This window comes from Zonotrichia leucophrys, chromosome 25 (assembly GCF_028769735.1).
Source record: "Zonotrichia leucophrys gambelii isolate GWCS_2022_RI chromosome 25, RI_Zleu_2.0, whole genome shotgun sequence".
Classification (NCBI taxonomy): Eukaryota; Metazoa; Chordata; class Aves; order Passeriformes; family Passerellidae; genus Zonotrichia; species Zonotrichia leucophrys.
This window is the reverse complement of record NC_088194.1, coordinates 38,319-62,354: the sequence shown is the minus strand read 5'-3', so window position 1 is coordinate 62,354 and position 24,036 is coordinate 38,319. Positions and strand designations below refer to the sequence as shown.

At 64.8% G+C, this 24,036-nt stretch overlaps 4 protein-coding genes across 5 annotated transcripts in view; all 4 read left to right on the top strand.

Moving 5' to 3' along the window:
* The first annotated feature begins 1,751 nt into the window (after positions 1-1,751).
* Positions 1,752-2,689, top strand: LOC135457577 (serum amyloid P-component-like). The gene is made up of 2 exons (XM_064732286.1): positions 1,752-1,815; positions 2,070-2,689. The coding sequence occupies exons 1-2, from the start codon at positions 1,752-1,754 to the stop codon at positions 2,687-2,689; spliced, it is 684 nt and encodes a 227-aa protein (XP_064588356.1).
* Positions 2,690-3,199: 510 nt separating this feature from the next.
* Positions 3,200-4,365, top strand: LOC135457799 (mucosal pentraxin-like). Its single transcript, XM_064732568.1, has 2 exons — positions 3,200-3,398; positions 3,688-4,365. The coding sequence occupies exons 1-2, from the start codon at positions 3,335-3,337 to the stop codon at positions 4,281-4,283; spliced, it is 660 nt and encodes a 219-aa protein (XP_064588638.1). The 5' UTR covers positions 3,200-3,334; the 3' UTR covers positions 4,284-4,365.
* Positions 4,366-5,580: 1,215 nt separating this feature from the next.
* DUSP23 (dual specificity phosphatase 23) lies at positions 5,581-7,839 on the top strand. 2 transcript variants are annotated; one of them, XM_064732572.1, is made up of 4 exons: positions 5,581-5,700; positions 6,470-6,742; positions 7,452-7,633; positions 7,728-7,839. In XM_064732572.1, exons 2-4 carry the CDS (start codon positions 6,473-6,475, stop codon positions 7,744-7,746), a joined length of 471 nt encoding a protein of 156 aa, XP_064588642.1. In that variant the 5' UTR covers positions 5,581-5,700; positions 6,470-6,472; the 3' UTR covers positions 7,747-7,839. The 2 variants fall into 2 exon arrangements, with proteins under 2 accessions (XP_064588642.1, XP_064588643.1); XM_064732573.1 differs by lacking the exon at positions 5,581-5,700 and adding an exon at positions 5,759-5,776.
* A 3,655-nt stretch (positions 7,840-11,494) lies between these two features.
* IGSF9 (immunoglobulin superfamily member 9) overlaps positions 11,495-24,036 on the top strand; it is a 16,662-nt gene continuing 4,120 nt past the window's right edge. Inside the window, exons 1-15 of the mRNA XM_064732571.1 lie at positions 11,495-11,791; positions 12,189-12,380; positions 17,939-18,091; positions 18,199-18,350; positions 18,463-18,580; positions 18,696-18,837; positions 19,006-19,151; positions 19,257-19,399; positions 20,589-20,729; positions 20,809-20,925; positions 22,050-22,200; positions 22,283-22,406; positions 22,478-22,653; positions 22,734-22,984; positions 23,058-23,142. Of these exons, the coding sequence (XP_064588641.1) occupies positions 11,740-11,791; positions 12,189-12,380; positions 17,939-18,091; positions 18,199-18,350; positions 18,463-18,580; positions 18,696-18,837; positions 19,006-19,151; positions 19,257-19,399; positions 20,589-20,729; positions 20,809-20,925; positions 22,050-22,200; positions 22,283-22,406; positions 22,478-22,653; positions 22,734-22,984; positions 23,058-23,142 (2,143 nt within the window). The 5' untranslated portion in view covers positions 11,495-11,739. The remainder of the gene's footprint in view (positions 11,792-12,188; positions 12,381-17,938; positions 18,092-18,198; positions 18,351-18,462; positions 18,581-18,695; positions 18,838-19,005; positions 19,152-19,256; positions 19,400-20,588; positions 20,730-20,808; positions 20,926-22,049; positions 22,201-22,282; positions 22,407-22,477; positions 22,654-22,733; positions 22,985-23,057; positions 23,143-24,036) is intronic.

Below are 24,036 nucleotides of genomic sequence, written 5' to 3'. Positions count from 1 at the left end.
CCCTGATCCGGGATTGCCAAACTCCGGGAATCTTGAGCTCCCGGGAATGCCGAGCTCCAGGAATGCCCCGATCTGGGACTGCCGAGATCCCGGGAATCCCGAGCTCCGGGATTGCCGAGCTCCGGGAATCCCGAGCTCCCGGGAATGCCGAGCTCCGGGATTGCCAAACTCCGGGAGTGCTGAGCTCCGGGAATCCCGAGCTCCCGGGACTGCTGAGCTCCGGGATTGCCAAACTCCGGGAATGCTGAGCTCCGGGGGATACGGAGCTCCGAGAATCCCGAGCTCCCGGGACTGCTGAGCTCCGGGGGCTTCTGAGCTCCGGCACTGCCAAGATCCAGGGGCTGCCCCACGGAACCAAACGGACCCACGGCACCGGATTGGACCCCCAGCACTGAGCCCCGGTCCCCCGGCACCACACTCGGACCCCTGGCACAAGCCTTGGCACTCTGGATCCTGGGCACCAACCTTGGCTACCCAGCACTGACCCCTGGCCAGCTGGCACAAGCCTTGGCACCCTGGCATCAGCCTCTGGCCCCACAGTGCCCCCACAGCGTCTGTCCCACACCCAGCACCCCCCATTCTGTGCCCTCTGTCCTTTGGGGTCTCTTTGGGGCCGGACCCCCCGATTGCCCAGCACAGAAAGCCTTGGGGTGCCTCAGGCTGCCCAGGGGGGTCACCCCAAACTCCAGGGGGGGGGATTTTGGAAGTGATGGGATTTTTTCCATCTCTCGTGACAAGCCAAGAGGATGCAGCGGGAATTAAACACAACTGCCTGAGGCACTGCTCCAGCCCAGTTAATGCACTGGATGGGACTGGGAGGCGATGGGGAGGACGGGAAATGGGGGGTTGTGGGCTCCTCGTGCCTCCAAATTGGCAGCAGAAGTTCCTGAGGAAGCTTTGGAGCCTGCCAGGGACGAGTGGGGGCATTTATACCCAAAACCCACGAGGGCCAGCGCGTGCAGTCACGGGGGTGACACGGGCACAGCAGAGGGGACAACGGGGCTGCTCTGCCCCAGCCAAGCCCTGCAGGAGCTGGGGGCTCATCCCTGCTGAACTGGGGCGCTGATCGGCGGGGAATGAGCCCACATCGTCCCCAAAATTGGGGATCCATCAAACCCCTGCAAGGACTCGACACCCCCAGCCCGGCACCATCATTTGGGGCAGGCAAAACCTTCCCCCTTCCCATCTGCCCGTCCCCTTGGGTCACCACGGTCACCGCAGGACACTCGGCCACCAGGGCTCCATCTCAGTCCCCTGGGGCAGGACAGACGGAGCAGAATCCAGGATGTGGCCCCGAGCTGTGGCTCAGGGCAGGGGGGACAGGGGAACCTTTCCTTGTACCCCTCAGATGATCCCAAATCGAACCACATCCCTCCAATGGGGGTTTGCCACAGCAGGCACACCTGGGGAAGGAGTGTTGGGGTCATCACACAGGTGGGCAGATGGCTGGGGTGTCCTTGTCACCCAGGGTTGGGGACACAAACCCACCCCCAGCCCCAATGGGAGCCCCGTGCAGGCGGGTGACCCCAGGTCTTGTGGCACGGCCGCGTGATGCCATGAAATCACCCATGCCAGGCATGAAATCACCCATGCCAGGCATGAAATCGCCCACCCTGGGCATGAAATCACCCCTCCCGGGCACGCCAGGCTGCTGAGGCTGGGATTGGGGACATCCCCCCGGCAGTCCCCTCCCCTCCTCGGCCACATAAACCCGACAGCAGCACCGAGCCCACCCGGCTCCAGCACCGACCATGGGCCTCCTGCAGCTCTGGGTGCCCGTCCTGGCTGTGCTCACAGGGATGGTGGCCCAGGAAGGTAGGGGGGACACTGAGGTTGGGGACAGGAGCTGGATGGTGGTCCAGGAAGGTGGGGGAACACTGAGGTTGGGGACAGGAGCCAGCACAAGGCAGGGCAGGTCCAGGGGGATGTGGCAGCAGCTCTCGGATCGCTCTTGGATCGCTCTCGGATCGCTCTCGGCCAGCAGGGCTGGAGGATGCTGGAGCAGGGGACAGCCAGAGAGGGCTGTGGGACACGCCAGCCTCCCAGCATGTCACCTCTGTTGTCCCCAGACCTGTACCGAAAGGTGTTCGTGTTCCGGAAGGATCCCAGCGACGCCTACGTGGTGCTGCAGGCGCAGCTGGAGCAGCCCCTGCGCAACTTCACCGTGTGCCTGCGCTCCTACACCGACCTCAGCCGGCCCCACAGCCTCTTCTCCTACGCCACCAAAGGCCAGGACAACGAGATCCTGCTCTTCAAGCCCAAACCCGAGGAGTACCGCTTCTACGTGGGGGGAAAGTTTGTCACCTTCCGCGTCCCCGAGGGCCGCAGGGAGTGGGAGCACGTCTGCGCCAGCTGGGAATCCTCCACGGGCATCGCCGAGTTCTGGCTCAACGGGAAGCCCTGGCCGAGGAAGGGGCTGCAGAGGGGCTACACGGTGGGGTCCACGGCTGCCATCCTGCTGGGACAGGAGCAGGACAGTTTTGGGGGTGGCTTTGACCTCTACAACTCCTTCTCGGGGGAGCTGACCGACGTTTACCTGTGGGACGCGGGGCTGTCGCCGGATAAGATGCGCGCGGCCTTCCTGTCCCTGCGCCTGCCGCCCGCGCTGCTGGCCTGGAACAGCCTCAGCTACGAGGTCAAGGGAGATGTGGTGGTGAAACCGCGGCTCCGGGAGGTGCTGGGGGCCTGAGGGGTGTGGGTGGCCTCGGTCCCTGCTGTCCCCTCCTCACCCTTTGTCACTCACACCCGTCTCCCCAGCAGCCAGCACCCCGTCACCTCTACAACCCAGCACGAGGAAGGTTGCCCAGCTGGGGACGGGGTCACCCTGAGTGCCACCAACACCCAGGGCACCCGTTCCCCATCCCACACCCCACAAGCTGCCCCATGGCCGTCCCTGCATGGGCAGGACACGGATCCAGCGGTTCCAGCGCTGCCCAGCCCCACGTGGAGCTCTATAACCCAACAAAAGGAAGGTTGCCCAGCTGGGGACGGGGTCACCCTGAGTGCCACCAACACCCAGGGCACCCGTTCCCCATCCCACACCCCACAAGCTGCCCCATGGCCATCCCTGCATGGGCAGGACACGGATCCAGCAGTTCCAGCGCTGCCCAGCCCCACGTGGAGCCAGGAATGGGAAGGCCCCTCCCTTGGGGACAGGGGGATTGTCCCCAAAGCCAGTCCCCGCCACGCTCACACGCCATTTCCCAACAGTCCTGGGGCTTGGGGACAAAGGTCAGTGTCACCACCAGTCACTGTCACTCCTTGGAGCGGCTCTGGGTGGCACTGAGGTCCCCCCTTTCCCACGGTGGTGACAGTGGCCGGGTTCGGCGGTGCCATGGGGCCGCTGTGGCTCTGCCTCCTCATCCTCACCGCGCTCTTCGGTCCCACGGCCCCACAAGGTACTGGTGGGGGGCATGGGGACATGCAGGGGGGGTTGTGGGGGCAGTGGGGCACCCTGAGTGCTCCCAAGGGTGCAGGGTGGGGGCAAAGGCGGCATGGGGGAACCCACAGGGGCACCCCGAGCTCTGCAAGGGAGGAACGTGCAGGGCACAGGGGGGCACGATGGCACCCTGAGGACAGAAATGGGGGTGGCAGGGACTCGACACTCGACACCCTGTGCCACAGCTGGTGGTGGTGGCACCCACCCCGGGCGCTGGATGTCACCTCTGTCGATGTCACCTCCCGCAGACCTGGGCAGCTCGGTGTTCGTGTTCCCCCGAGAGTCCCAAAGCGCCCACGTGCAGGTGACAGCAACGCTGGAGAAACCCCTGAACAACCTCACCGTGTGCCTCAAATCCTACACCGACCTCAGCCGGCCCTACAGCCTCTTCTCCTACGCCACCAAAAAACAGAGCAACGAGATCCTGCTCTTCAAGCCCAAACCTGGCCAGTACGACTTCAACGTGGGCAACCAGTTCTTGTCCTTCAGGGTGCCTGAAAACCTCGGGGAGGTCGAGCACGTCTGCGTCAGCTGGGAATCCTCCACGGGCATCGTGAGCTTCTGGCTCAACGGGAAGCCCTGGCCCAGGAAGGGGCTGCAGAAGGGATACACGGTGGGAGTGCCAGCATCCATCGTGCTGGGGCAGGACCAGGACAGCTTTGGGGGTGGTTTTGATGCCAAGCAGTCCTTTGTGGGGGAGATTTCATCCGTGTACATGTGGGACGTGGGGGTCTCCACCACGGAGGTGGTGTCGGCCATGTACGACACACCTGGCCAAACCCCCCTTTTTGGCTGGAACAATTTCCCCTACAAGATCGTGGGAGAGGTGTACCTGAAGCCCTGAGGTTGTGGGGGGCTGTCCCCAATCCCTGCTGTGTAAACCCCTCCCCAAAAGCCACCCAACATTGCATAAATGGAGAAATGTGTTTTTAGGGTTCTGGTGGTTTTTAGGGGTGGGGGAGTGGGTTGAGGCCCCCCAAGGCAAAGCTCTGGGGGTGCAGTTCTGGAGCCCTTGGGGGGTTCAGCCCCATGTCCCTGGGGGGTTCAGTCCCATATACTGGTGGGGCACAGTCCCATATCCTGAGGGATTCAGACCCAGAGCTCTGGGGGTGCAGTTCTGGAGCTCTTGGAGGGATTCAGCCCCATGTCCTGGGGGATTCAGACCCAGAGCTCTGGGGGTGCAGTTCTGGAGCCCTCAGGGGGTTCAGTCCTGGAGCTCCAAGGGTCCAGCTCTGTATCCCGGGGATTCAGCCCTACAGCCCCATGTGCCACACAGATCTGGAGGATCCAGCCTTGAGTCCTGAGGTGCTCAGTCCTGGAGCTCCTGAGGGTCAGTCCCAGAGCTCCGGGGTGGCAACCCCGTGTCCTGGGCGGCTCAGCCCCTTGTCCTGGGGGATTCAGCCCCCCATTCCTGCATTCCCCCACCCCTGCAGACCCCTGTCCCGGCGGGTTCCAGCTCGCTGTCCCGGAGGTTCAGCCCCGTGTCCCACAGCCCCGCGTCCCGGCGCGGCCCCGCAGCTGCGGGTCTCCCCATTGTCACCCCGACACCCACCCGACCTCCCCCGCGTCCCCATTGTCCCCTGTGTCACCGCCGCGCCACCTCCGTCGCTCGCTGCGGCTTCTCCCGGCCCAGCTCCGCCTCAGCTCCGGCCCCAGTCCCCTCAGCTCTGGCCCAGCTCCGCCTCCGTTCAGACCCAGCTCCGGCCCCGGTCCCCTCAGCTCCGGCCCCGCTCCGCCTCAGCTCGGACCCAACTCCGGTCCCGCTCCGCCTCAGCTCGGACCCAGCTCCGGCCCCGGTCCCCTCAGCTCGGACCCAGCTCCGGGCCCGGTCCCCTCAGCTCGGACCCAACTCCGGCCCCGCTCCGCCTCAGCTCGGACCCAGCTCCGGCCCCGGTCCCCTCAGCTCGGACCCAGCTCCGGGCCCGCTCCCCCTCAGCTCGGACCCAGCTCCGGCCCCGCTCCCCCTCAGCTCGGACCGAGCTCCTCTCAGCTCCGGCCCCCCTCCCCTCAGCTCCAGCTCCGCTCCCCTCAGCTCGGATCCAGCTCCGGCCTCGCTCCCCCTCAGTTCGGACCCAGCTCCGGCCCCAGACCCCTCGGCTCCGGCCCCGCTCCCCTCAGCTCCGGCCCAGTTCCGCCTCAACTCCGCCACATCCCGGGCCTGGCTCCGCCTCAGCTCCGGCCCAAACCCGGCCCCGCTCCGCCTCAGCTCCGCCTCAGCCCGGGCCCGGCCCGTTCTCGCTCCGCCCCGCGCGGCCTCCCCGGTATGGCGGGGCCGGGGGGACACCGGGGCGGCGGGAACGGAGCGAGACCCGCGGAGGGGCCCCGAAGCTGCGGCCTGTGGGGAGGGGGAGAACCCCGAGCTGGGCCCGGGGCGCTGAACGGGGGTCCCGGGGGGCTGATGGGGTAGGGGGGGTCTGAATTGGGGCACCCGGTTAAACTCTGCTGAGGAGGATGGGTGTGAGGGTCTGACTGGGGTGTCGATGAGGGGTCTGAATTGATTGAGGGGTCTGATTTGGGTTTGGGTCAGGGATTTCGGGTGGAGTTTGGGTGGGTTTGGGTCCCAGGGGTTCTTGACATGGGAGGTCTCAATTGAGGGGTCTGGGGGCTTCATTTGGTGGTCCCAGGAGTCCTCACAAGGAAGTCCAGGAGACTTTGGGGTACCCTGGCCACATTCTCCAGGGTGTGGTTTTGGGGGTTTTGATATAGGGGGTCTGAACTGGGGAGTCTGGGGTCTTGACCTGGGGGTCCTGGGGATCTGGCCAGGTTCTCCAGGGGTTTGGTTTTGGGGAACTGGGGGTCCTGATGGGCAGGGTGTGAGCTGGGGGTCTGGGGGCTTTATTTGAGAGTCTTGGCCAGGGGGTTTTGGGGGTGGTATTGGGGCTTCTGGAGGCGTGGAGGGAGGATGGTGTTGAGGGGTCTTGGGGGCCTGAGCTGGGGGTCCCATATCCGAAATGGGGGTTCCAGGGGTCCTGACCTGGGGGCTCTGAGGGTCCCCAGAGCAGCAGTGTCTCCTGTCCCCCCCCGCCACAGGCCATGGGTGCATTGGAGCCCCCCAATTTCTCGTGGGTGGTCGAGGGGCGGCTGGCGGGGCTGGCGATGCCGCGGGAACCGGGGCACTACCGGTACCTGCGGGAGCGCGGCGTGCGACACCTGGTGTCCCTGACGGAGCGGGCCCCGCCGCACCACGGCTGCTGTCCCCAAATCCAGCTGCACCGGCTCCGCATCGCCGACTTCACCCCGCCGAGCCCCGAGCAGATCCAGAGCTTCCTGCAGATCGTGGAGGAGGCCAATGGCCGCGGGGAGGTATGGCCGGGGACACCCGGGGGAGGGGACAGCGAGGGGACAGCTGGGGGAAGACACTGGTGGGGCAGCTGGGGGACAGTGGAGGGGACAATTGGGGCAGTGACACAGAAGGGAAGACACCAGGAGAGACACCAGGGGAGGGGACACTAGGGAAGACATCTGGGGGGACACTTTGGGGACACCTTGAGGAGGTGGCACGTCAGGGTGGGGAACACCTTGAGGACTGGAGGGGGGACCTCAGCAGGGTGACACCTCAGGGAGGAGGGACACCTTGAGGAGGGATGTTTGGAAAGATGGCACCGTGGTGGTGGGGGACACTTTGGAAGGGGTGACACCTTGGGGGATGGACACCACTTGAGGAATGACACCTTGGGAGGTGACACCTTGGGAGGTGACACCACTTGAGGAATGACACCTTGGGAGATGGACACCTTGGGAGTTGGTCACTCCTTCAGGAATGACACTTTGGGAGGGTGACACCTGGAGGGGAACACACGCCTGTGGTAGGGCTGTGACACCTGGTGGCTGTGACGTCTCAGGGAGTTGTCACTTCAAGAAGGGACACCTAAGAAGATGAGGGGAGGGGGTGACAGAAGGTGACACCAGGCAGAAACCCCATGTGGGCAGCGCCAAAATGGGCATCACCTGCCACTCAGAGGGGCACGTGGGCATCCAGCAGTGCCACCCACTGCTGTGTCCCTGTGCCCAGGCCGTGGCAGTGCACTGCATGCTGGGCCATGGCAGGACTGGCACACTGCTGGCCTGTTACCTGTGCAAGGAGCAGCACCTGGCAGGGGGTGATGCCATCCGTGAGATCCGGCGCCTCCGGCCCGGCTCCATCGAGACCTCAGAGCAGGAACAGGCCGTGCTCCGCTTCTGCCAGTGCCTGGGGTAGGTGCCACCCTCCTGGGGGGTTCCCTCCTCCAGCTGTGGCTCCCAAATGTCCCCAGTCCTCGCTCACTGGTGGCTTTTTTCCCCTCCACAGTGCTGGCAAGGAGAGCTGAGCACATGGATGGCATCCGTGGGATTGGGCACCCTGAGGTGCCAGGCGTGCCCAGCCCTGTCTGTCACCTCCTGCATTAAAGGACTGGCCTGTGGCTTCTCTCCAGGTGTGGTTTTGGGGTACACGCTGGGGGGATGCTCTGCTGGGCACCCCCAGACCCGGCTTGGTTGGTAGCTGCACCCTGGGATTTGGGTCCTGGCTCTGGGTTTGGGGTTCCTCAGGGTTCTGGTTCTGGATCCTGGGTTTGAGCTCCCTCGGGGCCCTGGGTTTGGGATCGTTCAGGGTCCCAATTCTGGGGTTGTTCAGGATCCTGGCTCTGGGGTCCTGGGTTTGGGGTTCCTCAGGGTTCTGGTTCTGGATCCTGGGTTTGATCTCCCTCAGGGCCCTGAATTTGGGGTCATTCAGGGTCCCAATTCTGGGATTGTTCAGGATCCTGGCTCTGGGGTCTTTTGGGGTCCTGGCTCTGGGGTCCTGGGTTTGGGGTTCCTCAGGGTTCTGGTTCTGGATCCTGGCTTTGAGCTCCCTCAGGGCCCTGAATTTGGGGTCAGTCACGGTCCCAGCCTGGCTGGGGTCCCAAATCTGGGTCCTGGCTCTGGGTTCTGGCTTTGGAGTCCTGGCTTGGGGGTCCCAGCTCTGGGTCCTGGCTCTGAGTTCTGGTTTGGAGTCCTCATTTTGGGGCCTTGGCTTTGGGGTCTTAGATTTGGGTGCTGGCTCTGGGTTCTGGCTTTGGGGTTTTGGCTTTGGGGTCTTAGATCTGGGTCCTGGCTCTGACTTCTGACTTTGGGGTCCCAAATCTGGGTCCTGGCTCTGGGTTCTGGCTTTGGGGTCCCAAATCTGGGTCCTGGCTTTCGGTTCTGGCTTTGGACTCCTCATTTTGGGGCCTTGGCTTTGGGGTCTTAGATTTGGGTGCTGGCTCTGGGTTCTGGCTTTGGGGTTTTGGCTTTAGGGTCTTAGATCTGGATCCTGGCTCTGGGTCCTGGCTCTGGGGTCCCTCAGGGTGCTGTTTTTGGGGTCCCATGGGATCCCAGCTCTGGGGTGCCTCTGTCTCTGGGGTCCTTCAGGGCCCACGAGCAGCCCCCCCCAGCGCTGTCACCCGCCAGTGCCCCGATGCCACGTGGAGGGTGACGAGCGTGTCAGCGCCCGGGGGCCGAGCCGGGACGTTGGTGCTTAAAGTGTAGCTTAGCCGGAATTGAGGCATCTCCATCCAAAAATCCAATCCTGGAAATCTCTTCTCAGCTGCTCCTAACCTTGGTGGCATTTAAATCCTGGTTGGAAGCAGTGTCACCGTCCCCGTTTCCGGGCGGGTGGCACATGGCGCGGGCACAACGGGGGCCAGCGCCTCAACCAGCAGCTCCACAGTCCCCAAAAGTTCCTTTGGATTGTCACAATGTCACCATTCTGCTTTGGGGACAAGGTGCCAGGGTGGTGACACTGGGGTGGTGACATTGGCATGGTGACACTGGGCACTGCTGGCAATCCAGCTGTGCCCTGCCCAGATGTGCCCAGAATTGGGAAGGGGAAGGCCCAGAATTTGTGGGGTCACTCCAAAACTCTGGAGCCACCCAGCTGGCCCTGGTGGCCCATGGTGGGGTTTTGGGGACACCAATGTCCCCAGGATGATGCCACAGTGAGGCCACATGTATGGGGGGCACATACCCAGGGCACAGCCAGTTTGGGGTGCCCATCCCTGAATGGTGACCAGCACAGGGACAATGGGGACACGATGGGGACAATGTGGCCGTGATGGGGACACCGTGGCTGCAGTGGCAGTGCTGGACAGCGATGTCCAGCCTAAGCTCACATACCCAGGGCACAGCCAGTTTGGGGTGCCCATCCTTGTGTGGGGACCAGCACAGGGACGATGGGGACACGATGGGGACAGTGTGGCCGTGATGGGGACGCCGTGGCTGCAGTGGCAGTGCCGGACAGCGATGTCCAGCCTAAGCTCACATACCCAGGGCACAGCCAGTTTGGGGTGCCCATCCCTGAATGGGGACCAGCATGGGGACAATGGGGACACGATGGGGACAATGTGGCCGTGATGGGGACGCCGTGGCCGTGGTGGCAGTGCCGGACAGCGATGTCCAGCCTAAGCTCACATACCCAGGGCACAGCCAGTTTGGGGTGCCCATCCCTGCATGGGGACCAGCACAGGGACAATGGGGACACGATGGGGACAATGTGGCCGTGATGGGGACGCCGTGGCCACGGTGGCAGTGCCGGACAGCGATGTCCAGCCTAAGCTCACATGGGGGGCACATACCCAGGGCACAGCCAGTTTGGGGTGCCCATCCCTGCATGGGGACCAGCACAGGGACAATGGGGACACGATGGGGACAATGTGGCCGTGATGGGGACGCCGTGGCCGCGGTGGCAGTGCTGGACAGCGATGTCCAGCCTAAGCTCACATACCCAGGGCACAGCCAGTTTGGGGTGCCCATCCCTGAATGGGGACCAGCACAGGGACAGTGGGGACACGATGGGGACAATGTGGCCGTGATGGGGACGCCGTGGCCACGGTGGCAGTGCCGGACAGAGATGTCCAGCCTAAGCTCACATGGGCCGGAGCGGCCCAAAGCTGCTTACAGCAGAATTATTGCCCTTAACCCCGCTGACTCCACACTGTCCTCAGAGTCCCCCGGGCTCAGGGGGCCAGGCAGGGCCAGGGGGGGCTCCAAGGACCCCCCACCCCCTCCAAGGAGGGCTGGGCTGGGGGGGCATCGCCCCAGTGTCACTCCCGGGGTGCCCATGTGGCCGGGCCGGTGTCACACGTGCGGGGTTTGCTGGTCCCTCGATGCTGGCTCTGAGCCGGGGACACAGCCAGGATGTCCCCTCTGTGTCCCCTCCTGTCCGTCCCCCCCCAGGCTGGCGAGTGGCCCAGCTCCGGCTCAGCCCGCGGGATGGGGACATGGCACCGTGTGGGGACACATTTAGGGTGGGATTAGAGAGCAGGAGATGGGATGGGAAGGGTGAGCAGGGAGCTCTGGGACAGAGGGACATACAGAGGGGACACAGGGCTGGGCTTGCTTGTCACAGCCCTCAGTGCCACCACCTGTCCCTGTGTCCCACCCAAACCCCACCCACGTGTCCTGTCTGTGTCCCATCCATGTGTCCTATCCATGTCCCACCTATGTGTCCCCTCTTTGACCCACCACAGTCCCACCCCTCTGTCCTACCTGTGTCCCCTGGTCCCACCTCTGTCCCAGGAGTGTTTTCCCTGCGTGTCCTGCCTGTCTGTCCCACTCATATCCCATGTGTGTCCCCTCCATGGTCCCACCTGTGTGTCCCACCCGTGTGTCACCCCTGTGTCCTATTCATGACCCCTCGTGTCCCACTCTATGTCCCACGTGTGTCCCACCCATGTGTCACCCCGGTGTACTCTTCATGACCCCTCGTGTCCCACCCTCTGTCCCACCCATGTGTCCCACTCGTGTCCTCCCTCTAAGTGCCCCTCCTTTAGCCCCCTGTGCTTTCCCCGGTCCCACCCGTGATCCCCCATGTGTCCCCCCATGTCCCCCTCGCTTTCCCCCCCATATCCCCCTCCGTGTCACCCCACACGCTCCCCGGTCCCCCTTCCCCTCTCAGGGTACTACATTTCCCAGCATCCCTCGCTCCCCGCTGCCTCGCTCCGCCATTGGCCGCCTCCAGAAGCGCTCAGCGGCGTCTCCTGATTGGCTGTCGCCGCGGCAACGGGCGGCGGGGGGCGTGGCCTGGGCGGCCCCTCCCGCCGTCGCGGGTTTGTTTGCGGCCGCCCGGCGGCGGCGGCCGGAGCCGAGCGGACCCGGACGGACCCGAACCGAGCCGGAAAGAGCCGAAAGCAGGCGGGAAGAGCCGAACGCAGCCGAGCGCGGCCGGCCGGGCATGAGGAGCGGCGGGACGCGGAGCCCCCCGCGCCCCCCGCCCGGGGCCGGTGCCCCCGGGGCTGCCCGGCCGAGCCCGCCGGTCCGTGGGCCCCGGTGACGCCGCGGGAGCCGCCGCAGGGGGGGCCTGGGCTATGCGGTGGTGGCTGCGCGCCGCCGTCCTCAGCCTGCTCGCCGGAGCCGGGGGTGAGGGGCCGTCCCGGGGAGCGGCGGGGGGGAGGCGGCTGGGCCGGTCTGGCCGGTACCGGGCCAGGGGGATCGGGGGCGGGGAAAGGGTCCCGGTGTGTTCCGGTATGTCCCGGTGTGTCCCGACGGGACCGGTCCGTCAAGTGCCGGGTTCCGGGAAAGCGGGAGGAGGCGGGGGACAGCTGGGGACAGCGGGGGCGGGAGGAAGGTCCCGGTGTGTCCCGGTGTGTCCCGGTGGGATTGGTTTGGTTGGTCCCGGAGAGGCGGGGGTGGGAGTTTCCGTGAGCAGGGGAAGGGTCCCGCTGTGTCCCGGTGTGTCCCGTGCCTTCCTCCCCCATCCCGGTTTATCCCGGTTCATCCCGGTGTGTCCCGCTTCATCCCGGTGCCGGTCCCGCAGGCAGCGGCCGGAGCGAGCCCCGGGCCGTGGTGGGGCGCGTCGGGGGCAGCGCGGTGCTGGGCTGCGGGCTCCTGGGCGCACACGAGGCGCGCCCGCCGCTCTACGTGATCGAGTGGGTTCGCTTCGGCTTCGTCCTCCCCATCTTCATCAAGTTCGGGCTCTACTCGCCGCGCGTGGACCCCGAGTACGCGGGTGAGTGGCGGGGACGGGGCGGGCGGGGGGTTCCCGGGACCCCCGTGGCCTGTCCGGTGTCTCTACTCGCTGTGGTTCGGTCAAACCGGTTGCTGCTGGTGTTGGACCACCTTAAACCCACTCCTGAAGAAGTGGGGGGCTCGGGGGGGTCCCTGCAGCGGGTGAGTGCCAATCCCCATGCCCAGGGATGGCAGCAGGGATTGGGGTGGCAGAGGGGATGCAGATCCAGAGGGTGAAATCTTGGAGAAACCCCCCCAAAGCAAACCAAACCAAACCAAACCCACCCCCGTGGGCATCTCTCGCACGGTGGCACGGCCGAGCCCTCCCGGTGCCACCGGGGTGCCCCGGGGGCTGCGGGCGCTGCCCCGGCCCGTGCGGGTCGCCTGAAGGTTGAGGCTGGGGAGGGGATTTCGGGGGAGCTGCTAATTGGAGCAAAGCTGGGCCGGGGACGGGCTGGGCGTGGGAGGGGGATATTCGCTGCTTTAGCGGGTATTTAAAGTGAGCGGTGGCAGAGCCAGAGGAATCCCAGCGAGACGATCCCTGAGAGCACGAGGGGAAAACCACAAGAGTGTCCCCTGGGCATGGGGAGGGATGGCAGCCCAAAAACCCCGACTTTCTGTGCCAAAATCCGTGCTCCGACCCTTCCTCGGGGGGTTGGATCGTGCCCGGATCACAACCCAAACCCTGCTGCCAAAATTATCCCTTCCCTAAAAATCCCCTCGGCTGGGACACCCACATGGGCGCAGATTTTGGGGGATGCTTTCAGCAGCTCCGCCTTGGCTTTGGGGAGCAGCGGTGACAAGGAACGCCCCGGGCAGGACGAGGCACCTGCTCTGCCGGTGCCGGGCTCCTGTTACCTGAGCGCCGAGGGGCCCCGGGGCTGCCGCGGCTCCGGTTACCCAGGAAGGGGCTGGCAGTGCCCTCCCCCGTGTCGCCGAGGGCTGCGGGAGCAGATTGGGATCAGCGCTGGGGGAAGGGGCTGGAGGCTGGAATGAGGGCGAGCTGGGTGGGTGGGCAGGGGGGGCTGGCGGCCGTCGCCATGGCAGCGGGGCCGTGGCTTCTTCTTGTTTTCCATCGGCCGGGAAGGGCAGGGGAGGTGGGTGGGTGCAGGGCGATGCCAGCCCCTTCTCTCCGCCGCTTGCCAGGTGGATCAGATCAGGTGTCACCGCTGCTGTCACCAGTGTCACTCCTGGGGACATCGGGGAGGGGGTCCTGGGGACAGGGTGGGTGCAGCTCCTTCTGTGGTGGGATGGGGTCGGGCTCTCCCCTGCGTGCCACCGCCACCCACGGTGACACGAACCACTGTCCCCTGCCCTAGAAGAGGGTCGGGGGTCTCTGGGCTGGCTCTGGCCGCGTGGCGGGGCCCGCAGCCCCCTTTGTGTCCCCCCCCATGTCCTTTGTGTCCCTCTGAATGTCGGTTGCCAGGCGCGGGGGGATGCCGGGCCACAGGGTTTTGTTTTTGCAGGGCGGTGGAGGAGGAGGAGGGGGCTGGGGCCGGCACAGGGGGATTAGGGGGAGGCTCAGGGGCGTCCCCAGAGCGCTCTGATCCCTTCCAAAGGGACCTTTGTTCGGGAGCCGGCTGCTCCCGCCGCGCCTGGGGCTGGGGGCTGGCAGCTGCTGGGGCTTCCCAGAGCTTCCCAAAGCTTCTGTGAGCTTCCCAGAGCTTCCCAAAGCTTCCCAGAGCTTCTGAGAGCTTCCCAGAGCTTCCCAGAGCTTCCCAGAGCTTCCCAAAGCTTCTGAGAGCTTCCCAGAGCTTCCCAGAGCTTCCCAAAGCTTCCCAGAGCTTCTGAGAGCTTCCCAGAGCTTCCCAGAGCTTCACAGAGCTTCTGAGAGCTTCCCAGAGCTTCCCAGAGCTTCCCAGAGCTTCCCAGAGCTTCCCAGAGCTGTCCCAATTCCCAGGGCCAGGCGTGGGAGCCAGATGTGGGGTGAAGGCTGGCGGACCCCTCGTCCCCACAGCTGTGGGGTGAAGGCACAGGGGTGGGAGGCAGCTCTGGGCGCTGCGGGAAAGGTTTGCACGTGTTTGTGTGCGGGGTTTGGGCACGGCTCAGGGCGGATCTCGGTGCCCAAACCCGCCTGCCCGGCTCCTGCCACTCCTCCTCATCCTCATCATCCTTGCCGGGCTCGTCTGGCGGGACACGGAATCCCAATAGCGGTGCCAGCCGGGGCTCCGGTGCCTCGGGCACAGCGTGGGCACCGTCTGTGACACCGGGTGGAGCCGCCAGCGGGGGCTCCCCAAAACTTCCCGTGTCGGGAACCCCTCGGGAAGCGGCAGCTCCTGGGATGCTGATGGAGCATCGTGGGCTGCTCCGGTGCTGCCCGTGCCGTGTCCCCGCCGTGGTGTCGTGGGAGCGAGGTCACCTGGCATGGCCCGGGGGTGCCCGGGGTGGCAGTGCCAAGGCAAGGGGTGCCGGGGTGGCGGGGAAGGATGGATGCCCATGGAAGGGGGTGCTCCAGATAGTGGATGCCCAGGGAAGGGGATGCCCAGGATGGTTTGTGCCCAGACAGGGGATGCCCAGGATGGTTTGTGCCCAGACAGGGGATGCCCAGGATGATGGGTGTCCAGAGATGGGTATGCTCAGGATGGTGGGTGCCCCAGACAGGGGATGCCCAGGATGGTGAGCGCCCAGAGAAGGGGATGCCCAGGATGGTGAGCGCCCAGAGAAGGGGATGCCCAGGATGATGGGTGCCTCAGACAGGGGATGCCCAGGGAAGGGGATGCCCAGGACAGTGAGTGCCCGAGGAATGGGATGCCCAGGATGGTGGGTGCCCAGACAGGGGATGCCCAGGATGGTGGGTTCCCCAGACAGGGGATGCCCAGGATGGTTTGTGCCCAGAGATGGGGATGCCCAGGATGGTGAGTGCCCAGAGATGGGGATGCCCAGGATGGTGGGTGCCTCGGACAGGGGATGCCCAGGAAAGGGGATGCTCAGGACAGTGGGTGCTCAGAGAAAGGGATGCCCGGGACAGGGGGTCCCCCAGACAGTGAATGCCCAGAATGGTGGGTACCCCAGACAGGGGATGCCCAGGATGGCGTGTGCCCAGAGATGGGGATGCCCAGGATGGTGGGTACCCCAGACAGGGGATGCCCAGGATGGTGAGTGCCCAGAGAAGGGGATGCCCAGGATGGTGGGTGCCCAGAGATGGGGATGCCCAGGATGGTGGGTGCCCCAGACAGGGGATGCCCAGGATGATGGATGCCCAGGGAAGGGGATGCCCAGGACAGTGAATGCCCGAGGAATGGGATGCCCAGGATGGTTTGTGCCCAGAGATGGGATGCCTGGGATGGTAGGTGCCCAGAGATGGGGATGCCCTGGATGATGGGTGCCCCAGACAGGGAATGCCCAGGACAGGAGGTGCCCTAGACAGGGGATGCTCAGGACAATGGGTGCTCAGAGAAAGGGATGCCCAGGATGGTGAATGCCCAGAGATGGGGATGCCTGGGATGGTGAGTGCCCAGAGAAGGGGATGCCCAGGATGGTGGGTGCCTCGGACAGGGGATGCCCAGGATGGTGGGTGCCTCGGACAGGGGATGCCCAGGAAAGGGGATGCTCAGGACAGTGGGTGCCCAGAGAAAGGGATGCCCGGGACAGGGGGTCCCCCAGACAGTGAATGCCCAGAATGCCCAGACAGGGGATGCCCAGGATGGCTTGTGCCCAGAGATGGGGATGCCCAGGATGGTGGGTACCCCAGACAGGGGATGCCCAGGACAGTGAATGCCCGAGGAATGGGATGCCCAGGATGGTGGGTGCCCCAGACAGGGGATGCCCAGGATAATGGGCGCCTCACACAGGGGGTGCCCCAGACAGGGGGTGCCCCAGACAGGGGGTGCCAGTGCGTTCATTGGGGGCCGCTGGCCGCGCACCCCAGCCTGGGCTGAGCCAATTGCCCACTGCACCCTGAGCCGATTATGGCTCTGATAATAGCCCGGGGGATTAACGGGCTGCGCTCGCTCTCGCTGCGGGCCCTTATCCCTCTGCTCATCAAAGAGGCCGCGGGGCGTGCGGCTGGCGCGGGGCGAGCACCCCACGGCCTGGGGGAGCCCCGGTCACCGTGTTCCCCCCCGGGACCCCACGGCCTGGGGAAGCCCCACCGTGACCGGGGCTGAGCAGGGTGAGAGCGCCGGGGGGAGGGAAAATCCTCGGGAAGGGGGAAAAGGGGTCGTGGGAGGGGGTTTGGGGAAGCGATGCTCCAAGTGCGTGGACCCGCCGTGCTGGGGGACCCCGCCGAGGGTGACAGAGCCATTGTCGCCTCCTCTGCGTTGTCACCCGTGTGTGTGTGTGGAGTGCTGAATGTCGCTGGGAGCCACCTCTGGCACCGCCGTTGGCAGCCCCACGCGGTGGCAGCGTGGGCGGGCGCCCTGGGGAGGGGGTGACCCGGGAGAGGGGTGGCCCCAGGGAGGCGGTGACCCAGCAGAGGGGTGACCCGGGAGAGGGGTGACTCCAGGGAAGGGGTGACCCGAGAGATGGGAGGCTCCAGGGAGGCGGTGACCCGGTAAGAGGGTGGCCCGGGAGAGGGGGTGACCTGGCAAAAGGGTGGCCCGAGAGAGGGGTGGCCCCAGGGAAGGGATGACCTGGCAGAGGGGTGGCCCCAGGGAAGGGATGACCTGGCAGAGGGGTGGCCCCAGGGAAGGGGTGACCCGGGAGAGGGGGTGACCTGGCAAAAGGGTGACCCGAGAGAGGGGTGTCCCTAGAGTGGGTGGCCCCAAGGAGGAGGTGGCCCGAGAGAGGGGTGACCTGGAAAAAGGGTGGCCCGAGAGAGGGGTGGCCCCAGGGAGGGGGTGGCCCGAGAGGGGGTGGCCCCAGTGGGGGTGACTTGGCAAAGGGGTGTCCCCAGAGAGGGGGTGGCCGAGGAGGGGGTGACCATGGGGAGGGGTGGCCCCAGGGAGGTAGTGACCCGAGAGAGGGGTGACCTGGAAAAAGGGTGACCCGAGAGAGGGGTAGCCCCAGGGAGGGGGTGATCTGGGGAGGGGGTGACCCGGGGATAGGGTGGCCCCATGGAGGGGGTGACCCGGGAGATGGGGTGACCTGGCAAAAGGGTGGCCCGGGAGAGGGGGTGACCCGGAGAGGGGGTGGCCCCAGTGGGGGTGACCTGGCAAAGGGGTGACCCGAGAGATGGGAGACTCCAGGGAGGCGGTGACCCGGTAAGAGGGTGGCCCGAGAGAGTGGTGGCCCCAGGGAGGGGGTGACCTGGCAGAGGCGTGGCCCCAGAGAGGGGGTGACCCGAGGAGGGGGTGACCTGGCAGAGGCGTGGCCCCAGAGAGGGGGTGACCCGAGGAGGGCGTGACCATGGGGAGTTGGTGGCCCCAGGGAGGTGGTGACCCGGGAGAGGGGTGACCTGGAGAGGGGGTGACCCGGGAGAAGGGTGGCCCCAGAGAGGGGGTGACCTGCACAAGGGTGGCCCCAGGGAAGGAAGGGGTGACCATGGGGAGTTGGTGGCCCCAGGGAGGGGGTGACCTGCACAAGGGTGGCCCCAGGGAAGGAAGGGGTGACCATGGGGAGTTGGTGGCCCCAGGGAGGTGATGGCCCGAGGACGTCCCTGAGCCGCTGCCGGTGGCGCAGGTCGTGTGCGGCTGGAGGAAGGCGCCTCGCTGCGCCTGGACCTGCTGCGCGCCGAGGACCAGGGCTGGTACGAGTGCCGGGTGCTCTTCCTCGACCGCCACAGCACCGACGCCGACTTCCAGAACGGCACCTGGATCCACCTCACCGTCAACGGTACCGGCCCGTCCCACCCTCGGCTGCTCCGCCCGCATCTCCCCGGGCCGGCACTGGAGTTGAGCCAGATGTGAGGGTGAGGGTTTGGATGTGGATTTGCCTTCCAGCACCTCCCACCTTCCTGGAGACCCCCCCTGCGTTCGTGGAGGTGCGGGACCAGGCTGCGCTGAGCCTCACCTGCAGGGCTGTGGGCAACCCCCAGCCTGTTGTCACCTGGAAGAGGAGTGACCTGCCTGTCCAGAGCGGGGACACGGTGCAGGTGAGGGTGACAGCCCCCTCTGTGGGGTGTGCCCAGGCTCTGCTGCCCATCCCCAGCGTGGTGGCACCACCCGGTTCACGGGGCACGTTGCCGTCCCTCGGTGCCATTGCAGGTGAGCAACGGGACGCTGAGCATTGCCACCGTGGAGCGTGCCAGCGCGGGCACCTACACGTGCCACGCCTCCAGCAAGGAGGGCACCGTCACCCACACCACCCGTGTGCTCGTGCAGGGTAAGGACAGGCGGTGCCCAGAGAGCACCAGGGAGCCATGGCATGGTCGGTTTTGGGAGCAGCTGGGGCTGTCCCATGTGCCCAGCCCTCAGTGCCACTCTGCCTCACACCCCAGGGCCACCCATCATCGTGGTGCCACCCCAGAACGTCACTGTCAACATCTCCCAAGATGCCTTTTTGGCGTGCCAGGCTGAGGCGTACCCAGGGAACCTCACCTACACCTGGTTCCAGGGCAGCAGCAACGTCTTCCACCTCAGGTATGGGATGGCACCGGGGCTGCTGTGCCACCAAACGTGCCCCCAAGTGCCAGGGACATGCTGGGGACAAATCCATCACCCCAGGGCAGCAGGGGCAGTCCCAGCTGTGCCACTCCCAGCTGTGCCACTCCCAGCTGTGCCACTCCCAGCTGTGCCATCCTTTCCCAGCCACCTCCAGGCTCGGGTCCGTGTCCTGGTGGACGGGAGCCTCCTGCTGCAGCGAACCACCCCGGACGACGCTGGCAAATACACCTGCACCCCCAGCAACGGGCTCTGGAAGCCACCTTCCGCCTCAGCCTTCGTCACGGTGCTCTGTAAGACCCCCTCCCGCCCCCCCAGGCCGTGGGCAGCCCTGCTGTGGGGGCTGTGGTGGGAACAGGGGTGCCCCGTGGGGACCCCAGCCCTGTGTGTGCCCGCAGACCCAGCGCAGGTGACCACCATGCTGCCGGAGACTCACCTGCCCAAGGGCATGAGGGGCGTGATCCGCTGTCCCTGCAGGGCCAACCCGCCCCTGCTCTCCGTCACATGGACCAGGGACGGGCGCCCGCTGGAGCTGGACAAGGTAGGGCCGCTCCCAGCTCCTTCCCAAATCCCTCCTGCTCAGCCATTCCCCACTCCCAGCTCCTTCCCAAATCCCTTCTCCTCAGCCATTCCCCTCTCCCAGCAGCCCAGCTGGTCCAGGGTACAGCCACTCCCTCTCCCAGCTCCTTCCCCCCTTCCCAAATCCCTCCTGCTCACCCATTCCCTTCTCCCAGCTCCTTCCCAAATCCCTCCTGCTCACCCATTCCCCTCTCCCAGCTCCTTCCCACCTCCCCAAATCCCTCCTGCTCACCCATTTCCCTCTCCCAGCTCCTTCCAAATCCCTCTGCTCACCTATTCCCTCTCCCAACTCCTTCCTCCTCCTGCTCCCTTCCCCATCCCAGCCCTTCCCAAATCCCTTCTCCTCACCCATTCCCTCTCCCACCTCCTTCCAAATCCCTCTCCTCAGCCATTCCCTCTCCCAGCTCCCCAAGTACCCAACTCCTTCCACTTCTCCTCACCACCCATTCCACTCTCAGCTCCCACCTTCCAGAATCACCCTACCCCTCCCACTCCCCTACCCTCCACTTCCCAAATCCCTTCTGCTTACCATTCCCTCATCCTCCCAAATCCTCCTTCCCAAATCCCTCTCACTTCCCAATTCCCTGCTTCCATGCCCTTCCCCCCTTCCCAAATCCCTCTTCTCACCATTCCCTCTCCCAGCTCCTTCCAAATCCCTCTGCTTACATCCCCTTTCCAGCTCTCCCAATCCTTCCTGCTCACCCATTTCCCTCTCCACCCTCCTTCCCACCTTCCCCAAATCCGTCTTCCTCACCCATTCCCCTTTCCCACCCCTTCTCAAATCCCTCTGTCTCACCCATTCCCTCTCCCAGCTCCCCCAAGGTACGGCCACTCCCATTCCCACCCCACCCTCTCCCACCTTCCCCAATTCCCTCTTCCCAATCCCACTTCCCCTTCCCAGTTCCTTTCAAATCCCATCTCTCACCCATTCCCCCTCCCACCCTTCCCAAATCCCTCTTCCTCACCCATTCCCCTCTCCCAGCTCCTTTCAAATCCCTCCTGCTCACCCATTCCCGTCTTCCCACCACATTCCCAAACCCTCCTGCTCACCCATTCCCCTCTCCCAGCTCCTTCCCAAACCCCTCCTGCTCACCCATTCCCCTTTCCCAGCTCCTTCCCACCTTCCCAAATCCCTCCTCCTCCTTTCCCAGCTCCCCGGCTGGTCCGTCCGTGCCGACGGCTCCATCGTCATCGCCACGGGCAACGACGACGCGCTGGGGCTGTACCGCTGCACGCCCTACAACAGCTACGGCACCGCCGGCGAGTCGCGGCCCACGCGGGTCCTGCTGAAGGTGAGGAGCCCCTCGGGGTCCCCATCCTGGCTCTGCACCCCCCTGCCAAGCCCCCCCAAACTGCCCCTCTGCCTTGCAGGACCCTCCTGCCTTCACGGTGCGGCCCAAGGAGGAATATTTCCAGGAGGTGGGCCGGGAGCTGGTGATTCCCTGCGTGGCTCAAGGGGATCCCCCACCCACCATCACCTGGGTGAAGGTAGGGGATGCTGGTTTGGGGGGTCAGCTGAGCCCCCCTCCAGGGACAGAGGTTGTTTTTGGCCTCCAAGGTGTCATTTCTGGGGCAGTGTTCTTGTGCTTACATCACTCCTGGGGTTGTGTCCCTGTCCCCACTGGGTTCCATCCCAAACTGGAATCCCATCACACGGTTCTTGAAGAGTTTGAGATCACTTTACTTGGTTGTCTTTAAAACAGTGACAGAACTCTGCCCCATGGCCTCCAAACCTTTTTCCTGCATCACTCCTGGCAGTGTCCTGTGCTATATCACTCTGGGCAGTGTCCTTGTGCCTACATCACTCCTGGGCAGTGTCCCTGTCCCACTGGGTCCCCCAAACTGGAATCCCATCACACGGTTCTTGAAGAGTTTGAGATCACTTTACTTGGTTGTCTTTAAAACAGTGACAGAACTCTGCCCCATGGCCTCAAAACCTTTTTCCTACATCACTCCTGGGGCAGTGTCCTTGTGCCTACATCACTCCTGGGGTTGTGTCCCTGTCCCCACTGGGTCCCATCCCAAACTGGAATCCCATCACATGGTTCTTGAAGGGTTTGAGATCACTTTACTTGGTTGTCTTTAAAACAGTGACAAAACTCTGCCCCATGGCCTCCAAACCTTTTTCCTACATCACTCCTGGGGCAGTGTCCTTGTGCCTACATCACTCCTGGGGCAGTGTCCTTGTGCCTACATCACTCCTGGGGCAGTGTTCCTGTCCCCACTGGGTTCCATCCCAAACTGGAATCCCATCACATGGTTCTTGAAGGGTTTGAGATCACTTTGCTTGGTTGTCCTTTAAAACAGTGACAAAACTCTGCCCCATGGCCTCCAAACCTTTTTCCTACATCACTCCTGGGGTTGTGTCCCTGTCCCCACTGGGTTCCATCCCAAACTGGAATCCCATCACATGGTTCTTGAAGGGTTTGAGGTCACTTTGCTTGGTTGTCCTTTAAAACAGTGACAGAACTCTGCCCCATGGCCTCCAAACCAGCCCCAGGGTGGTGGGCCATGTCCCCCTTTTCATGTCCCCTTGTCCCCAGCGTGGCAGTGTCACAGCCCCAGTCCGTGCCCTGGTGGTGGCCCCCCATCAGCATGTCCATGCCCCACAGGTGGGCAGCGTGGGCAAGAGCAGTGCCCAGGTGGATGGCAACAGCAGCCTCGTCCTGCATCCCCTCATCAAGGAGCAGCACGGAGTCTGGGAATGCACGGCCACCAACCAGGTGGCCAGTGTCACCACTGCCACCTCTGTCCACGTACTGGGTGAGCTGCCTGTCACTGGGGTGGTCCTGGGGTGCTGGCAAGGGTGGTCCAGGCCCCCCAGTGTGACCCTGCTGCCCGCCAGGTACCAGTCCCCACGCTGTCACCAACGTCTCCGTGCTCCCACTGCTGCTGGCAGCCAACATCTCCTGGGAGCCAGGCTTTGATGGAGGCTTCTTCCAGAGGTTCAGCGTCTGGTACACCCCTCTGTGAGTGCCCACCCTGCTGTGTGCCCCCCTAGGGACCCCAGCTCCCTCTCACGGGTCCCTCCTGTCCCCAGGGTGAGGTACCCACCGCGGGCACACCACGACTGGGTGTCACTGTCGGTGCCAGCTGGGGCTCAGCACCTTCTGGTGGAGAACCTGCAGCCAGACACCAGTTACCAGTTCAGCGTCCTGGCCCAGAACAAGCTGGGCAGTGGCCCCTTCAGCCAGATCGTCACCTCCGTGCCCAGGGGTAAGGACAGCTCCCCCAAAAAAAAACACCCCCGGTGCCCCCCGTGCCCACCTGGTGCCAACCTCTGCTCGCTCCCCAAGGCTTCCCAGTGACCACAGTGCCTCCGGAGCCACCGGCCATGACCGTGCACGTCTTCCTGTCGCCACCCCGGGCTCTGACTGCCAACGAGACCGTGAGGGGGGTCCTGCTGCGCTGGGACCCCCCTGCCCGTGCCTCGGTGGCGCTGAGCGGGTACGCGCTGGAGCTGCGGCAGGACAAGGGCGGCTGGGAGGTGCTGGAGCGCTCCATCCCCGGCACTGACACCCAGGTGCTGGTGCCAGGGCTCATCAAGGTGAGGTGTGGCTGGGTTTTAGGGCTGGGTGGTGGCTGTGGCAGCGTGGTTCACGGCTCTGTGTCCTCCTCAGGACGCCTTCTATGAGTTCCGACTGGTGGCCTTTGCTGGCAGCTACATCAGCGACCCCAGCAACACGGTGAACGTGTCCACGGCAGGTGAGGCTGGGCTGCCACGTGGGGAGAGGAACCTGAGGTGGGAAACATCCAAATAATTCCCAAAGGAGAGGCCCCTTCATGCTGCTCCCACCCCCCTGTCCCTGCTGCTAAACTGGGGGCACGGACAGAGCAGGACCCCCAAGGCTAAAGCTGGGGCAACAGCCAGAGTGGCTTCAGCCTCAGGGACCAGAGCATCTCCTCACATGGTGCCCAGGGCAGGGGGCAGAGCTGCCCTGGTGGGTCAGGAGCTGAGACTTTGCTGTGTCCCCATGATATGGTGACATGTGGGGCGGGCTGCCATGCCATGCTCCTCCACATCCCATTCCCTCCCTATCCCACTCCTGCCATGTCACACCTCTGGCTTTCACTCCCCCAAATCCTGCTGCCTCTCATCCCATTCCTGGCCATGCCACGCTCTCCTCCCTCTCCATGTCATGCTCCCCTCCATCCCTCTCCTTCCCTGGCTGATGGGGTGCCCTGAGTATGGCAGGGGGCACAGGTCCCCCCAAGGGCAGAGAGCTCTGATAGGGCAAGAGCTGAGTCTTTGCTGTGTCCCCATGATGTGGTGACACCAGGGAGTTGTGCCTGCCTGATGGGATGCCCTGTGTGTGGCAGGGGGCACAGATCAGCCCTGGTGGGGCAAGAGCTGAGCCCTTGCTGTGTTCCCATGGTCCTGGTGACACCAGGGAGTTGTGTCATCCTGATGGGGTGCCCTGTGTGTGGCAGGGGGCACAGATCAGCCCTGGTGGGGCAAGAGCTGAGCCCCCCATGATGCTGGTGACACCAGGGCAGGGCTGTGCCTGCCTGATGGGGTGCCCTGTGTGTGGCAGGGGGCACAGGTCCCCAAAAGGGCAGAGCAGCCCTGGTGGGTCAGGAGCTGAGCCCTTGCTGTGT

Coding starts and splice junctions, on each gene's coding strand:
- DUSP23 (XM_064732572.1), top strand. CDS start 6,473: ATGGGTGCATTGGAGCCCCCCAATTTCTCGTGGGTGGTCGAGGGGCGG. Junction 6,743..7,451: donor AGGCCAATGGCCGCGGGGAG/GTATGGCCGGGG, acceptor CCCTGTGCCCAG/GCCGTGGCAGTGCACTGCAT.
- LOC135457577 (XM_064732286.1), top strand. CDS start 1,752: ATGGGCCTCCTGCAGCTCTGGGTGCCCGTCCTGGCTGTGCTCACAGGG. Junction 1,816..2,069: donor AGGGATGGTGGCCCAGGAAG/GTAGGGGGGACA, acceptor TGTTGTCCCCAG/ACCTGTACCGAAAGGTGTTC.
- LOC135457799 (XM_064732568.1), top strand. CDS start 3,335: ATGGGGCCGCTGTGGCTCTGCCTCCTCATCCTCACCGCGCTCTTCGGT. Junction 3,399..3,687: donor CGGTCCCACGGCCCCACAAG/GTACTGGTGGGG, acceptor CACCTCCCGCAG/ACCTGGGCAGCTCGGTGTTC.